The sequence below is a fragment of the Platichthys flesus genome, chromosome 18 (assembly GCF_949316205.1).
Source record: "Platichthys flesus chromosome 18, fPlaFle2.1, whole genome shotgun sequence".
Lineage (NCBI taxonomy): Eukaryota > Metazoa > Chordata > Actinopteri > Pleuronectiformes > Pleuronectidae > Platichthys > Platichthys flesus.
Window position 1 is genome coordinate 4,950,463 of NC_084962.1, and position 18,594 is coordinate 4,969,056.

Consider the following 18,594-nt stretch of genomic DNA (forward strand, 5'->3'; position numbering starts at 1 on the left):
TTGCAGTATCTGGAATTTTCACCACTATCAGGAATAACTTCTGCAGTTATTGACCCCAAAGGCAGCAGGCATTATTTGTGAAAACTGTGTGATGTTTAAAAAAATCCTTTTAGTCGTTGAGTTTAGAGGGATATTGCTTCTCATAGACAGGGATACAGCTTTGGCTCAAATCAATGAAGCTTAGGTGCATGTAACATAAGAATCCAGACATTTTGCTCAAAACCACAAATGCCAATCTTGTGTTGCTACAGGACCAATCAGGAAACCATCAAAGTGAATGAGGTTCATCCTCTGGGGAAAATACATTTCTGTACAAGATTTTGTAGTAAACGTTGGGTCAATCAATACTGGTCCACCTCACAAGGCCATGCTGCTAGTACACAGCAATAACAACACATAAACTGAGGTATTAAAAAAGAGGTAAAAAAGGAGAAACTAATGAGCACTCTTTATTTTCAGAGTGGGATTCAATGGAGCAGAAGTGAGAAAATAATAAATGGATGTTAAAAAACAACTTGTCTCCTCCACCGATCAACAAAGGAAGAAGAAAAACTCTGGCCCATGAATCTGCCCCTGTGCAGCAGCTCCACCAAAATCTAATTTGAAAAGTGGAAGCAAATGTTTACCTTGTAAACAAGCTCTCCAGCTCGGGCGGCCTCTTCACAGTTATTTCAGGCCTGTGGAATATACTTAGAACAGACACACATGCTTCTGAGATTCTCCCTTGAAGAGAAATGTAATAAACCCTGCCCCGCGGCCATAGTTAATATTTGACCTCTGTTTAAGTAAATATAATTACAGGGATGCTCACGCAAGCCGGAGGAGGGATCGTCTGAGGGAAGCGGACTCATCTTCCCTGCAGCGACCCAGCAGAGGGGGGAGAACAAACACAGCCGTGGGGGATCTGAGGCCGGGGGGGGGGGGGGGGGCACGAGTCTGAGCCCTACGAGCCAAAATAAAATCTTTCCTTCCACACAGAAGCATCAAGCTTGCCCAGTGTGGCTTGTTGTCTTATGTAATGACTTTATACGACTTGTTTGTTTGTGGGAGTCTGATTTTGGGGTTAAGGGCTGTGACGGGCGTTAGAGGGATGCAGCGGCAGAAGCCCCACTGTACTTTTCCTCCCTCCTCTGGCACCATCGGCCTAAACTGAGCCTTTGGTGCATCATCCCTCCATTTTCCAACGGCAGCCCTGAGCCAGACTTGTGGTAGAAAGCAGCAGTTCGTGTTAAAACTAATGCCTTTTGATGGGTTAATTAGGTTTCCACAGAAATCCCCCTCAGTGTGAGAAGTGTCTGTGCCGCAGGATGAAACTCCACATTAGAGAATTCAAAGCAGGCCTTGGATATAGTCAGAAGATTGGTGTGAGGCTCCACATCAAGAGACAAACAGTGGAACTTGGGATCAATGGAGGAGTTGGCTACTTGATTTGGATCTGAAGCCTGAAGAAGATGAAGAAAACAGAGATGACTAACTCAAACTCTATGTCCCAGTGAGTGGATATGTTCCACCCTTCATGACAAAAACAGCCTGAACCCAGTGGGGAGCTCACCATAAACTTACAGTGGGAGCAGATTGGCCTTCACATTCCTCAGCGGAGGACGGACAGGGGACAGAAAGACGAGCAGGGAGGACGGCTGCTTCTCGTCCCAGCTGACCTCGTAGGAAACAGGTGTTTTCTGCACTTCGGTTGGAAGGGGTTTGGTAGCAGAAAAGAAGGGGGGAAGGTGAGGGGGTCAGGAGAAGGAAGAGACGGATGAAAAAGGAGCGATGTTAGGTCTACATCTGCCAGCTGTTTGGAGAGAGAACTCAATCAGGGACACTTCTCAACACGCGGCACTTCTGTGTGTTAGCTCGGTGGCGATCGTGTGGAAAGACAGGAAAGGAACATATGTGACTTCTGAGCAAATAACTTTCTCCAGCTGCACTAGTGGAGCTTTTATTGGCCACTTGGGGGCAGTGTAATTTACCTAAAAACCAGACGATCATTTATTTTCAGTTGCTCACATTCATCTGAAGTTAATGAACGATAAATGATCACAGTCCAATACTGATTCACCATTTAGCCTTGTTCTCGACGAAGAGGGAGAAATATAAATATTTAGCTGCAAACACTTCCGCAGCTTGTTGCTGATTAGACTGGTCTGTTGTTTTTGTGCTGGTCCAGCAATGGTATTCTTAACTTCATACTAATTATACTTCTTTATTATCCCCAAAAAAGTTGGCTTCTTTCCCTTGTTCAAACTCTTGTCCGATCTCACACATATCTGTGATAAGTAGGAAGATAACTCTTGCTTTACATCATCATCATCATCATAATAGGAATAATAATACTTTATCAAATTAATAATAGTAATGTTTTCATTATTTTAACACTTTCGTTTAAGTCTTTTCATTTAGCATCATAAACTGACAAACAGCGTGGGTCATCTCTACACTGGCTGCCAGGAAGCCAGAGGACTGATATGAAGGTTTTACTGCTCAGTTTTAAATCTCTGAATGGAGCTGCTTCCAAATACATAGCAGACATGTTAGTCCAATATAACCCTGCGGGACCCGACATCAGCGGGGAGTGGACTGCTAGTGGTGCCCTGGGTAGAATCTACACATGGAGAAGCAGCTGTAAGTCAATAAGGAGCCCAGCACTGGAACCAGCTGCCTGATGATCTGAGGAATGCTCCTTTCATTTAAAAGTTTAAAACCAGGTTTGTACATTTTTTTACTCACAAGTGCATTTAACAAAGCAAATTTATAAGGTCACACCGTCATCATATTTCGTAGTTTTTAGTTTATAATCCTCCAGGACCTTTTTATTCATTTTTTCCTCGTACAGATTGATCCTTTTACCTCTTTTAATCATTTTTACTGCTTTTATTCTGCCCTTTTTAATCTTTTATTTAATTAGAATTTTTTTTTTAAAACTGTGCCTCTAGATTTGACTTTTTTTCTTCAATTATGTCGGTGTTCTACCTTACCTTAAACATTCTCTTTAGCTGGAGAGGTGACCTAAATCTAAATGATTGCATCGAGACAGGGTTTTTCCTGGAAATTTTAAAGTTGAAAAAAAAAAATGATGGTGAGATCTTAATGACAACAAAATTAATGAAGTTTGGAAACTGATATTTATGAATGCAAAAAATTTCACTGAAAATAGTTTGCAAAAAAAAAAGCCACAAGAGTGAGTTACAGGCCCAAAAACCGAAACAGGACGAGACACACTAAAGCTCAGTACACATGTATGGATAAGGAGATTCAAGTGATCATCTTCAATAATTTTTAGACACCTTTCGTACACTTAAATAATTTGCTCTATTTTTATTGTAAAATGTTAGTTAAGGCTGCTTCAACACTGATTGTGAAAACTCATTTGGATATGAAAAAGGTTTATTACAATGTGAGGGTTTATTCTGATGTTACACAACTCATTTAAAATTCCAGTTTTTCATACAAGCTAAACCAGTGCCGACGACTGCTGTCACAGAACTACATTTACTTTATACAATACATTGAATGAGCCTCACCCCCCCCCCCCCCCCTCACAGCTTTCTCTGTAAAAATATATGAAACCTTTCCCAAAATAATTGTTTTCTTTAAAGGGAAATTCCCAAACCCATTTTCAAACGTCAACAGTTCCTGTGTAGGAACCCTGATGATGTTCTCTGACTTGCAGGCTTGAGAAGATGAGATCTGTATCACAACCAGTAATAAAATATGATCCATTAGTCTTGTGTAAATGAAGCCGACATGAGCCCAGAGAGCAGGCAGACCCGTTTAAATCCGGGCACTGTCCTGGCCAGATGTAACAGATATCACTGGAGGCGCCAGCAGTTATGAGACAATGAAACGGGTGTACACTGTTATGCTTAAAGATATTCCTGCTTTGAAATTAGCCTCATCTCATTTCATGGCCTGGTTGTGTGTCTTGTGTGTGTGTGTGTGTGTGTGTGTTTGTAGACAAGACAGAAAGAGCAGACAAAAGCAGACGGCAGGACAATAGTGATAAAAAAAGACATTTTAATCATAAAGTACATCTTTTATCTGAGGCATGTGGAGACTTGAACACAACATAGAGATTTCAACACTTGCTCCCACAAAATACAAAAAGTGTCCGGCAATGACTTTTTTTATCAGCTTGTAAAATCTGCCACGTTCTAGATGAAGTTGGTGCGATCGTATCTGACAACGTATATATCTATAATTACACAATATCACAACATTTACTGTACGATTTCCTGTCGGTGCAAATGGCTGCTGTCCACTGAACACTTTACTTCAATGGAGTTGTCTTTGTGAAGAAAAAGTGAACATTTATTTCCCACTGTGATATAGCTTTATATCAATGGTGTGTGTTTCACTGTAAAATCAAGCACAGAATCTGTCATGTGAAGAAAAGGTGAGTACAAATAAAAAAGAGAATGTAAACAGATTGTTAAGTGGGTCCGTGCTGGTTGATAAAACACATTGAGGCACTTGATCAGCCAACACATCTCGAACACTGTCTCATTGCACAAAAACACTGAGTAGGTTGTTTCTCTTTCTGGACATATACCATTTGTTCTGGATCAAGTAGATCAAAATATCCGCTCATCATCAACACAAGCTCTCAGATGAGGGATTTGTGTTTATTGCGATAGGAGGCACGCTGGTTTCACTTTTTGGCACGTTAAACTCTGAAGCTGAATTGCACTTCACTTTCAACGTCCTGTTAAAACAGTAGAGCTTCTTTGGAGAGGCAGAGGACGCCCGCTCACTCTTGGAGCTCCTCTTGCACTTTTTGACACTTTGCTCCCGTGTGACGGAAATATTTTCAAGCTTCTCCTGGTTGCCAGGGATTTGACAACAAGCATCCAATCGGGTTGTTGTTTCTGCAGTCGTGATGGATACGTGGTTATCACCACAACAATGGACTCTGTCCCTCGTCTTCTGTCTTTCGTGACAGGCTGTGTGCGATGAGTCCAGTGAGGGGGAGGGGCACTGAGGGTGAGGTTGCGTTTGGGTTTTGTCGCTGGTATTTTGGTCAAGACTTGACTGACTTATTTCATGTCTCTGATACTCATCCTGTCCAGCAGAGTCTGAGCCAGAGGCTGAGCCTGTGGACCTTTGTTCTCTGGCTGAACCAGCCTGCAGGTCTGCAGCGTGGATGCAGTACTTCCTGAGATGGCAGTTGTGCACAGGTCCTTGTCTAGGGGCCACTCTTCCCTGTGAACAGTGGTGGAAGTGGGTGGGGTGACAGTGTATGTAGTGCATGCGGCACTCGATGTGTGTGTAGACTGGGTCCACATTTGCAGGTAAGATAGAAGTGTTTTGTTTGCATGGTGTGTTTCCTGAGTGAGGAAAGAGCTGAGGGGTGGGAGGACAGGAAGTAGAGTCCTGGGGAGGCTGAGCGCAGGATGGAGAACCCAACTGCTGAGACGGGTGAGGAGTAGTGGGGTCCCCACAGGTGCAGGGCGTGTTTTGAGAATACAGGCACCTGGAAGGTGCGCTCAGTGTGGCTACAAACCCGTTCTCAGTGCCAGCTCTCCCAGACTCAGTTTGGCTTTTATAATGAATGTGTGAATAAGGAGCTGTGTGGTGGTGTGGCGGGACTCCATTATAAAGCTTAGTACAGACCTCATCCTCATCTCTAGGTTTGTCTTGAGTTTTCTGACTGGACGCCAGCGGCTCCAACTCATAATGCTCCACCTGCCCATCTCTGCTGTCCAGCTGGTACTTGGCCTGGCCAGAGCCTTTCCCCTGAGCTGAGGGGACTGTGGATGTGGCCTCAGTGAAGGCCTGACACTGCATGTTTTTGGGCAGGGGAATCTGCCCACAGGTGCCCTGAGGTCCCAGGCAGCGGCACATGCACTGAAAGAAGAAGGTAGCAAAGGCCCAGCTGATGCACATGATCAGCATCATGAACGTGCCCAGCTGGGTGTAGGCTAACACTGTCGAGGGCATCATCATGGCCCCAGCAACAAAGGTGGTCAGTGCAGCCATGGCGATTGCAGAGCCCATGCGGCTGAGGGAGAAAATCACCTTACCCTCACGGTCGGGCTCTGGAGCGAGGCGGTAGGCCACGCCGTAGTGGACTGCAAAGTCCACCGACAGCCCCACTGCCACAGAGATGGTCACAGACTCCAAGACGTTCAGCTCCCAGCCCAGGAGCACCAAGGAGCCCACTGTGACAAATATGGTGCCAGCAATCGACAGGATGGCATATAGACTGATGATGACGTTCCAGGTGGTCAGGAGCATGACACTGAAAGCCACAGCCACGGACAGCGCCATTGCAACCAGCGTGCCGTCTGACAGGCTGTCCTGCAGGTCAAAGAACTCCAGGTTGCTGATAAACCAGCCGTGACTCAGGCCTGCAGGGGCGTGGCGTAGCTCCTCTGTGATCCAGGCATCCACCTAAACCACAAAGCATTCACGTCTGAAAACTCATCATGTACGTACTGAGCAAGTCTACCCAAAAATGTACAAGTCGCTGCTAGCAGAGCGTTTGTGTGCAAATGATGCTCACAATTGAACATGAAATATGAAATATGATGGGGCCTACCTCGAGGTAGAACTGGTACATCTTCTCATAGGCCAGTGTAAAGAGATAGGTACTCTGGAACTCCAACACTATGGCTCTGATGGTGTCATTGATATCGAAGCGAGGCCCAGGGGTCTTGCTGTCCAGATGGTAGTTCGTGCTGCGGTCCAGCTCCATGATGGCTCTCTTGATGCACAATTCAAAGACCTCAGGCCTGTAGGGGAAGGTGGACTGACTGCAGCAGGGGTAGACAGAGCCCTCTGTGCAGTCCTGGTTCTCCATCCACTGTTAAAATCGGGCAAAGGTAAACAGTTTATTATCTCCCATGACACTTACATTTTACATTTTTTTAAACTTCAGACATTCAAAAACTTGTAAATTTATCAGGTCACATTCGGGAATTTGCATTATACTGGGGTCATATTGAAAACATATACTGACTACTTCCACAATTGTCAAGATAGCATCCATATCATTTTTAGATGATGATAATAATAATAATAATAATAATAATAATATGATTAGATATTTATATTTCACCATATTGGACTGACACAAACATTGTCAGGTGCTGATCTGTGTCATGGTAACAACATTCATTGAATCACTTCCTCTTAAGTTATTTGTCTACTCAGTATAAGCACAACATCAATTCAATTGCTGTACTGCTGTATATCAGCTGAATTACAGGGCTTTTATTTGGAAAGGTTGAGAGCTTGGGACTGAAGGTTTGGTTGATTTCTTAATAGACGTCTGAAATAGCCAATAGTCAATGTATGTAAATTAAAGCAGTTCAGTAAATCTTTCAAACTTATATATAAACCACAAGTGAACAGTAAAAAATAAAAATTTAATTTGAAAGAAAACATCGACTATACAATCTTCATTGCAGATAAACTAAGTCAGATAAACACAAAGTTTTCTAACTTCACTCTGCTCCTTAAACTGTACACAATGCCCAGCACACAGACATTAGCAGTGACAGCATATTGTAGAACTGTTTGAGGAGTTGACACTAATGATACAGAATAATTCTGAACTAGCTCCAGAGCTTTAACACAGAACAAGAGAACTGCCAGGATTAGAACTGGCACTGAACTTACTACTGTAATACTTTTGGATATTTAGTGCACATGCAGCACTGACCTGTTTGAATGTCTCAATGAAGCAGCTGGTAAAGTCCTGCTCCTCTGACTGAAAGATAAAAGTCTGGTTCCTCAGCCTCTGGCAGAAGTTGAGAATCCACAGCTGAGACGCTGGACTGGAAATGTTGAAGGTGTTATCCAGCATCAGCTTCCCCTTGTTTTTGGGGTTCAAGTTGTCTCCATTATCCAAAGGGGTCACCCCCCAGATGATGGTTATTGGCATGTGAAGGTCCTCGCCATGGTGAACCCTCTCGAACATGAAGAGCTTCTTGTATTCTGCGTCATAGCGCTCAAACGGGTGCGAAGATCGGAACACCTGAAACTCTGCCAGCTCCAGAGATGGCAGCTTCATTTTTGGGTTGACACAGACTACGTAGGCCCCGCCCACGGTGATGGCGAGGAACCAGAATAGCCAGAGGTAGCGCAGCTTGATGACAATGCAGGGCAGCACCTTCTCAAAGAAGATCCTGGATGCCTCAGAAACAGAGAACAGGCATTTGTTGGCCTTCTGGCAGAGTCCTGCCCAAAAAGTGCGGGTGCAATAACCACTTTGCGGGTGCGGAGGCTTGGTGCAGGTGAACATGGTGGGCAGGTAGCGCTCATGTAGCACAACCACAGCTGGGAGCCATGTCACCATGAGGATATAGTTGACCAAAATGGCAGTCCCAGCGTAGACACCAAAACAGCGTATGGCAGTGATGTTGCTGACATAGTTGGCATAAAATGCTGCAGCAGTAGTGAAGCTGGTGACAAACATAGAGAGGGCGGCATGTTGCAGGGTCACACTGACTGTCTCTGACAGCTCGGCATGGGGTTTGTCAAACTTGGTGTAGTTCCACACATCACAAAGCACAAAGGCGTCGTCGGCACCAATGCCTACCAGGATGATGAGAGCCGTGAGGTTCATGAAGGGGAAGAACTCAAAGTTGAAGACCATTCGGTAAAGAAAGTAAGACACAATCAGAGAGCTGATGATGGCAATTATTGTCATTAGTGTGATGAAAACTGACCGCGTGTACACACACATGACCACTAGGACGATCACTATGGCTATGGCAGGGTACACTGTGTCTGTGAGGAGGTAGTCCTGGAAGAGGTCGTGTTTGATGCCAAACTCGATCCCTGTGACCGTGGTGACGCCATCTGACGAGTTCCAGTTCTCAAAATTGTCTAAGTAAATGTTCATCATGGACTCTCCTTTCTCTGTGGGGGAGAAGAGCATGCTGTACTTGAGCACAGGCGGAGGAAACTCCAAGCTCTTGGGACTGAGGAAGTCCTTGTCCACCAGGAAGTGCAGGATTTGGTAGACGGCGTTGTACTTGGTGCACTTCCGGGGAACACTGGCACACTTCAGCTGGTCTTTTCGCCGCAGGGTCATGTCCCAGCAATCAGAAGCCAGTGTGCCATTGTGGTAGTACTTGGCGCACGAGCGTAGGATCTTGAGCGTGTGCGCCACATCGCGCTCAGTGATCTTCTGGCAGGACGACCTGTTGGTGAGGACTGCGATGTAGTTACCAAGCGTCCAGCTGGGGCAACAGGAGGCGTCATTGGTGCGCTGACAAAGACTCCAATAGTCCCGGTGAGAACGTACCTGAGACGAAGAAAAAACAATAACACACAAGTGGGTTAAAAGAAAGAAATAAACTAATGATGACTTATACTGCATCACTCAGTACTGACCATGATCAAGGTTTGTGCTGTCTCATGTACCTACCCTTGTGTTGTCCAGGTTGCACATTGATTTGATGGCCTGAATATTCCACAGGTTCTTCCCCTCAGCTGATGTGAACACCAATCGAGAGTAACTGTCACCTGCATTAAATAAAGTGTCATTACTTTAAGGGAAGAAAATGTTTCCCTGAAACTTGAATAGCTGGGAAATAAGAGACAACCAATCAGACCGGAAAAGAACTAGTAGCAGAACACTAGCCCATACTAATGTGACTCATTTGGGCAGAATTAGTATTTAGTTATCAATATTTTTTTTTTCTCATATGTGGAAAGTACATGTCCAATAAGACAGAGGCATTTCCAAGGGCAGGGCCAGTGAAATCTGAGGGCCCCCTGTGCTGTCAGTAGTCTTTTAAAAAATACATCAATAAATGAATACTAATAATAAATACGATTTTTAAAATATATATTATTTTAAAGAACACAATGTTTTTCCTTTGGGAGTTGCGTGGAAATTCAAAAGGTTTTGCTTCAGTTTTACCCGTAACCTGTTTTGCTGTATGTCGGTGTATTTAAGAAAAGTACCTGGCACATCACAGAAAAACTCTTTGCTGAAATCCCACTCTGCTGATCGTTTGTCTCTGTCAAAGTGGTCCTCTGGCCACCGGGGCTCCTGGTGACTGCAAGACAGCAAAGTTTGGCAATGTTAACATTACTCAGATGTAAACTTTATGAAAAAAATGCCTCAATGGCAACATTGAAAAGGTTGGTCAAGAAATAATCTTCAGTTTAGCAGTTAGTTAAAATAACAATAGATAAGAGTTTGGGACCTTGAGTCCTTGACAATGCATGTATTGTTCTTTGAGCTTTATGGTTCTTTTCACATTGATGGAGTATATTTAAGATAATTTATCATAAACTAAACAATGTTAAAAAGGCTTGAGATGAAAATCCCAAAGTCGGAGCACGAGGTCACCCGCACGGCAGTTCAGACCTAAGTGAGGGCCTGTGTTCGAAACGTTAGCTACCTGGGAGGCTAAACAAAAAAGTTCATGGAAGAATTCATTGGTGTGCAGTCTTTCTCGTCCTCTGATTTTCACTAATTCTGTCCAGCACCCAGTGTTCTGTGTGCTTTTGAGAATTTTTTAGATGAAAACATCCCCTACAAGTGGGAAAAGCACCTAAGCATCTCATGATTCCCCACCCCGTTGGAGCCCGCTTGGTCTTTTATGAACTTAGGCAAACAGTGAACAGAGACGTTGACATGTCCAAAACTCAGCATGAGACAAAACGAAGGAAGCGGATTTGAAGCTCGGTGATGAAATAAGCAGCAGTAATTGCTCTTCCCTCCAAAATCAGATGAATGATTCCCTACAGTTCTGGGATACTCCTGACATTATTATAATAATCATAATGGTGGCTCTGATTGAGCATGGAGGACTATGAAATATGTGATCTTGCAATAATAATACTGCAGCCAAGTAGTGTTGTGTGCTGTGTGTTGCGTATTTCAACCGAGGATTATGGCTCAGACCCTCTGTGTTGTGTGTGTGTATACGTGTGTGTACGTGCGCACATCCTGAGCTACAAACAGGAAAGGCAGAGCAATCAGGTGACTGTCAGAGAGAGAGACAGAGTGGTTGACAGATAAAGGGGATGAAGCAGGGGGAAGCTTGCTGACAGCAGCAGAGGCCTCTGGTACACCGTACATGTATAAGTACACAATTACATCTGCAGACAGACATGTGGAGCGCGACCGAGAGGAAGACAAAAACGGCAAGAGACAAGAGACGGGCTGCTGCTGAAAGGATCAATTTTTTAATCAGCAGAGTGGAGCCGCATTTTTGAATTTCTAATCTTAGCCACGTGGATAGAAAATCGGATTCAGAACGATGTGACCTCACGTCAATGTCATTCAAACTGCACGTCAAAGTGGAGGAGATGAAGTGATTCAATCTCAGCTCAGCGACACACAATAATCAAAATATTCTGGTATCAATAAAGATTGTGTTTACATATTCATTCATATATATTAACATATCAGTTCTGAGCAATTATTTAAAATCGAGCATGAACACTCATACAGAGACAGACCCAGAGAGACGATAGAGGGACAGATTGACAGAGGGACAGACAGAGACAAACACGCAAAGACCTGCACTTGATTAGTGAACAGACTCCCCCTGACAGGACAGAGGACGACCTTGCAGACGGACATATCTCTACATCGTGCCCCTTTCTTTCAGGAGGGGATTCAGACTTTTCAGTGTGTCTATCAACAGCATCCCTCAACTCCTCCGGCCCCCTCCTCCCCCCTCATCCTTCTCACACTCTCCTCCCCCGCAAACCCTGTCTCCCACCCTCGTCTACAGGTCCTCTGTAGAAGAAGGGACATTCTGAGATGGTAGTAAGAGACTAGTATTAATAGCTGGATAAAAAAAAAAAAAATAATCCAATTTCTGGATAAAAACCCTTCAATTGATACACTGAAAAATATTTAGATTTTCCTATACTCAACTACAACAACAGTTGATCTTTCTTCGTTGTGTGGGTAATGTAAGAGATGTGATGTCCGCCGCAAATTAAAAACTTCCGACTATACCTTGAATAAAATTTTGAAACTAACAATCTAGTATCCCTTTTTTTGAAGAAATTTTACTTTCTTGTTTCTTGGTGTTCTGGTTTTGTACCCTCTGGGTTGAATGCACTTATTGTAAGTCAATTTGGATAAAAGCGTCAGCTGAATGAAATGTAATGTAATTTGCATGAAGTTACTTTTTGGCCTGCTCGTCTGCATATTTGAAGGGGTAGTTAGCCAGTGTGGCTCTGTAGCCTGTGTTCTTCACCATGTTGTTCCATGTGACCAGTCGCTGGCCAATGGCTGTTCCCCGTGGCTCAAAACCCTTTGGGAAGACAGAGAAGGATACAAAGTGTTTAAAAGAAAATTCATTCATTACACTGCAATATCATACTATCCAGTATTAATATCAAACCATCAATGTTACATCTCTGGGATGAGGCTGGTTATTTGGAAGCTTTGTGTTGCAGGAGGCTGGATGACATGTATCCAGAAATGAGAGCCTTGTAGGTCTACACTCACCAGCAATGGGTCAGAGAAATCCGGGAGGTCAGGCACCAGGACGCCCACTAGGGCGCACACTACAATGAGCACTGTGCACACCCCCAGCACCACAACTGGCCAATCGGCTATCAGCTCAGAATAGCTGGAACAAAGAGGAGACTTGGAGTTATTCAACAAACTGGCAGTAAGAAGAAAAGAAGATGTAAAATATCCAATGCTGCTTATTTCCTCTACTTTTTGCTTGAGGCTTTTATCTGTTTAACTGTATTGTACGTATTAAAGGCAGTCTCAGGTCTTAGACTTCATCTGTATGCAAAACTCAACGAATATGTGATTTTGTAACCCAAAAACCTTGGAAAAGCTTTAATCCTCTATCGATCATTCTCCTTGATTAAAGTTGAGGCAGCAGCATTTACTATTGCATAATGCAGGGATGAAGAGTTCTAGGCCCATGAGTAACAGAGGCCAGGTACACAACGAGTCTCACAACTCCCATCAATAGCTTTCATGACTCACTACTAAGGAATGATAGCTCCACAGGAGCAGTAATGGATGGATGTCAGGAATAAAGGGAGGAGGAGGAGGAGGAGAGAGCTTTGCAATCCAGATCATCAACAGGGGCGAAAGCTATTTTGGCAGGTCTTACCTTTTGGGGAATCGAAAGGGCCTTGCAGGGCTGAAAAACAAAAAGAGGGAGATAAATCAGGTTTATATTTTTGAGTCAAAGCAATAGCCAACCCAAAACAGACTTTCTGAGACTTCTAAGCAAGATCTTCTCTTCATGATCTGCCTTCTGCAGCACACGCTTTTTTGTACAGGATCACTGAAGACATGAAAACTGACACGGCTGTCAAAACTTTTCAGTGATCTCACCATAATACTCAAATTCCTTTTAAGATGTGAAATAAAATCTTAATTCTTTTTATTATCCACATATTCCTCCTGCAGACAATGTAAGACATAAGCAATAAATAAACATTTACACTGATTGATTTGATCAAGAAATTCCTGCCGGGCTAAAGATTATTCTAAAGGATTTCTGACTGAATTCAAACCAAAGGTCCCAATGATTTGTCAATGGTTAGACAAATGCCTAACCCTTATCTAATTCTAACCCTTAAACAGCCCTTTGAAGAAGTGGGGACCAGTCAAAAATGTCCTCACTTTCCAAAAACGTCCTATGCTTAAAATGGTTTAAGCATAGGAACACACACACGCGCATGCACGCACGCGAAGCCTTCAGCTGCTTAACGTCTATCTGGACTTCTCGTTAGCTCCTCATGGGAGCCATGCAGTAGCGTCCGGTATGCTGTGAGCAACGGACACACCGGTTGGTGGTGAGGAGGAGGGAAGAAGAGGAAGTAGGAGAATCAGATATGGCCATGTGATCCCAGCAGGGCTGCTGGAGATAAATGATAAAGGCTAAATGGGGGAGACACTGGTGTATGTGAGAAGAAGTAAGGTCAAAAAGTCAGGAGATCCTGAGATATCCTTAAATCTGCAAAAATCCTAAAAGTAAAAGTTTTACAAAGGGCATAAACCTACTTAATATACTTAGATAATATTGGTCTAACCATACAAAAGATTTCAGGAAATGAATAGATGTTACATTTTTCACAGCACACACGATATATCTATTTATATAATTGTGTGGCTATGATTAATATCCACTTACAGATTTTATCACAAGAGGAAAAACTATTTCTATGTTGGATATCCTCTGCCCGGATTCTCATTGTGGGCATTTTCAGTTGTGGAGGTTTGAGGGAGAGTAGAGTTGACACTTCACTGAGATGTCAATAAAGCTAGACTTTACCACAGACACAGAGTAGAGGGGGCAGCACAGATGGAACACTTAAATTTCAGATAACCCTAATTTGTAAAAGATAAATCTTCAGTTTTATTTAAAAAACATTTTATTGTGCATCACAGGCTGGATTTACAAACCTACTATAAAGCGGCCTCAATTTATCCGGCAAATGGCACCAAGGACCAGGAAGTGAGCGCAGTGGTCGCTCTCGTCCACAGCCAATCGGGTCCTTAGCACTCAAGACGTTTGCAACTGCGATTTAAGCAGTCTGGCCAAAGAGGCAAAAGGGTTGTTGTCGTATTTTAGCCTGTTTTGCCGTCAGAGTAAAATCTTTGGAATGCTGTAATTAGTGGTAATGGGAAGGCGCAAATTAACTCGAGCTATTGGCAAGGAATTTCACTCCATGGGGGAGAACGGCCGTAAATCCCTTCAAGTTTCACTGGACACATTCACATGACAGCCAGATGTCAAGTGGCACCCCTTTAGAGCACAGTCTAAAAGTACACACACACAAAGCATCTGGATACATATGTGAAAACATGAGTTATTAAATCATGCTTCTTTTGGATTTTAGCTTTGGGCGGCTTGTGTGCTACAACACAATAAATAATTCATGAGTTAAAAAAAGCTGTTTTTCTGTAAAGCGGACTTTTAAAGTGACCTTTAACCTACTTTAAACCAACTATGCTAAATCAAAACCACATTTCCTCCGCCCTGCTTTGAACTAGTAACCACGGGAAAACTCTGTATTGCTAATGTAATTCTTTTCACTGCACTCTTTCCCTCTCTCAGCTTTCCATGTATGGCCTTGAACCTCAGGACAGATATGTGGCCTGAAATGGAGGAGCCGAGTTATTGGAAATAGTTGGAATGGATTCATAACAGTGCTCTCAGGCATATCTATTTGTCTACTAAAGGCCTGTTTTAAATTTTGGTCTGCGCTGCTCCCATTTGTATCCACTTCAGCCAACTGGAAAGATGCATAGCATACCTGCTCCCGCCATTAGGGCCCAGACTCTTAAAACGACGAAGATGAGATGGATCAAGAATCTGTCCCGTCAACAGTAATTATTTATCCTATTCCTCGCATAATGTCATGTGATTTTTTTCGTAGCAGTTTTAAGGGATTGATTTCAGATTTATCCAGATGAGATTAATATCTGGTCCTTCGATTGTGATTTTAGCCTCAATTTGTCGGTTGTCTACAAAAAGCAGAAAATAAAGGATTCTCCATTACAGTGCATCCAAGATTCAAATATAAATGAAAGGGGTAAAGAAAAGGCCAGGTGGTAGTGTGGTTGAAGAAGAAAGACATGGTGTTGACTGATGATCACAGAGGCTCTAAATTCTGCAACATGACAACCCAGCGCGTCAGGTTTCCCCCCCGACTCTGATCACTTCTACTCATGACGGCTCAAAAGCAAACTTAAAATGCTGGCACACTCCCTCCCTCTCTTTCTATCCAAGTCTCTCTACCTCTCTCTCTCTCTTCTTTTCCCCGCCTCCTGCCCTCTCTTATTTTCTTTACACTCTCCTCCGGGCCCTGACTAACCTTTCAGTGTTATTCTATTTACCAGAGGGAGAGTGTTTCTGGATCACTGGGCTAATTAATAAGGTAAACACAGACCACCAGCCGCTCACTCATCGCTGCGCTGACAGAGGAGAGAAACAGAGAAGCACTTGGGACTGAGTGTGATTGAGAGTAAACCATGTGTATGTGTGTCTGCTTACAGGCCCTAAAAGCTCCGCAGTGCTGGGGTAAGATGTGGTGAAATATTTGGTCAATTCCAAAATGGTGTGGGAGATGTACAGTATATTAATGAACCAGAGAATGGGTTTGGCATTGGTATTTTCTTACAGTCTCTAAAGGCAATAGTGTTTATAGTTGTTTTGAGCAGCCAGACTTGAAGGACCTGACTATAGAGGGAGGGGATACTTGATGAATTTAACACATGGGGGTCTCCTCTCACAGTTTCCCACTGTTGTACTGGTTTCGATAAAGCGAAATGACAATATGTAGTTGGTGGTCTCAGAGGTGGTCTCAGTCCGGATCAAACCACAAGGGTTTGGTCCCTAAACTACAATTTGAAACCATGTTAAACAATGTAACAGGTGTGAGTACTTCCTGAGACCCTGTTCAAAAATATAACAAGCACCAAGACAACCTGATTCAAAGTTTGTGAAATTCTAACAGAAGAAAGAAGAAAAACCTGAAAAAAAAGGGGGGGTTTGGCCTTTTCACAATTTTGTTTAAAGTAGCGGTTTCTGCTTGAATTGTTTCTGTTTATTCACTCTGTAGTGTGAATAAACAATCATCGTTCAATCTGAACTGACACAAGACTGACATTATACAGTCAGAAACAACCTTGTGACCCGGACACCAATAGACCTACCTCATTGAACTAATGGCAGGATTATTGTGCATGGCATGTCAAATATTAAGTATAGGGACCAAGGATATGTGCGCAAATAGATGTGTGAGATTATTTATTGTATGTGTGATATATGGGGTGGGATGTTTGTACACACACAGTGTAGTAGCAGTATAAGTGTTTGTATAAGTATGTGATGTTTTCAGTTAACATAAGATATTGATGTAGATCATCTGTGATGCAAATAAACGTAACCATACTTGGCCTTTGTGTGTGTCTGTGTGCTTGTTATTGAACATGAGCGTCTCTATCTGTACCGGGGGCTGAAGGATCAGAGACGAGGCGGGGGTTAACTGTCAACAGATGGGTGGGTAAATATTTCATGAACAAGGCCTTCAGGTCTGAGCAGGAGCAATTAGTGTCAAGCGTCAGGCTGCTGGGGCTGCCTCGCCCTGATTAGTGCCTCGCTGGAACGCTGCACACAATTAGGGGCTCGACCTAGCCGTGAAATAGGCCCGGGCTACCAGCGCTCCCGTACGAATGACATCATGAGACTAGTTAAGGCAAAAAAACACTGCACTGTGCCTGATAAGTAGGCCTGGGTGTGAGTTTGTGTGCGCTTACACAACGTCTCTTGTGGAAAAAGCAGATACTGAGAGGGATATTAACAATCCCCCAAAGTGAGCCTGTGTGTGCAGCAGGATGACATTAATAAGACGGTAAATATTAAAAAGAACCACAGGAGTAAAGGATTAAACCACAGCAGAGCTAATGGCGTGTGAAACAAGCAGTTCAATAATTAAACCTTATGTCTGAATGAGAGCAGATAAACTTTGAGTATATATTTATATTTTATACATAATCTTAAGTGTAATAGAGACGCGTTTGATTGTTGGAGCTTGTTGTTAACAGGGAAATGTTTACCACAACTGGGAAAATGATGCTATATAGGCTATATATGATCGGTAGTGATTGGATCATTCAGCATGACTTTACTAGGTTATTAAACGCTATATACCTACAAACAAGAGACAGACCATAATATATTTCGCAACACTATACTAATTTAAGTCATTGGAGAGGGGGTCATTCACAATGTTTTCTGGGATGTGTAGTTCCATCACTCTTATAAAGAAATTATGTACACAGTCTTGCACATTAAATGTATATCTATCACAAATATAAATAAGCCTTTAATATTTTCTCTAATAAACCTCCCCAAAACCTTAACATTAAAAAAGGAAAGAATATCTCAAAACTTAAGGCCACTGTTGCATCACAAATCAGGGATCAGTGTTGGTGATAAGTTACAGGAGGACCTGTCACATTCGCTTCAGCAGCGACACAGTGTGATTCACAGGGCATCGTGTTTCCAGCAGGCCTCCAATAAACACTGGATCAGGCCAGTGCTGTTCAAACACAGAGTTTAAATGGAGGTCAGCTGGGGACACACTCATTATGACATGGAGGGCAACACAACCAGAGTTTAAGTGCAATAACCAGTGAGTAGAGGAGATTCTGTTACTCATCCCTGTGTACATTCAACATCATGTATGAGCATGGGTACATTTTCATACACCAGCCGTGTCTAGATGCTGCATTTGACTTAGAGGAGAAACCATAGGCTTCTATGTTTCCATAATCAAACACATGCCTCATGTGTCATGTGCCATTTGTGAAGATATGATGAAAACAGAAAGATTTTATGTCCGGCTTCCAAAGAAGACGTATGGCCTGAAGATTGTGGGGGGGGGGGGGGGCTGGAGCCAATCCCAGTTGACACTGGGCTCTCGCCTGAATTTCTGTTTTCTGTGTGAAAGACAGTTGCTGATACATTTCAGAGTTATCAATCAATCTAATTGAAAAATTGTTGTCTACGTGGTAACATGTGTGGGAGGACATTGTTCTCAATAGCTGAATAGACGGTGAGCATAGCCTTTTCTGGTTGCACCTGCCATTCCCCTGAATTCTTGGGAGATGAAATACGGGTACGCACA

General features: G+C 43.2%; 1 protein-coding gene across 2 annotated transcripts in view; it reads right to left on the reverse strand.

The window, feature by feature from the left end:
- Window positions 1-3,997: 3,997 nt before the first annotated feature.
- Window positions 3,998-18,594, reverse strand: part of disp1 (dispatched homolog 1 (Drosophila)) — an 88,599-nt gene continuing 74,002 nt past the window's right edge. For both annotated transcript variants that reach the window (XM_062411717.1, XM_062411718.1), the window contains 8 exons: window positions 13,062-13,091; window positions 12,434-12,557; window positions 12,109-12,236; window positions 9,919-10,013; window positions 9,377-9,474; window positions 7,664-9,253; window positions 6,539-6,802; window positions 3,998-6,390 (listed from right to left, as the gene is read on the reverse strand). In XM_062411717.1, the coding sequence (XP_062267701.1) occupies window positions 4,591-6,390; window positions 6,539-6,802; window positions 7,664-9,253; window positions 9,377-9,474; window positions 9,919-10,013; window positions 12,109-12,236; window positions 12,434-12,557; window positions 13,062-13,091 (4,129 nt within the window). In that variant the 3' untranslated portion in view covers window positions 3,998-4,590. The remainder of the gene's footprint in view (window positions 6,391-6,538; window positions 6,803-7,663; window positions 9,254-9,376; window positions 9,475-9,918; window positions 10,014-12,108; window positions 12,237-12,433; window positions 12,558-13,061; window positions 13,092-18,594) is intronic.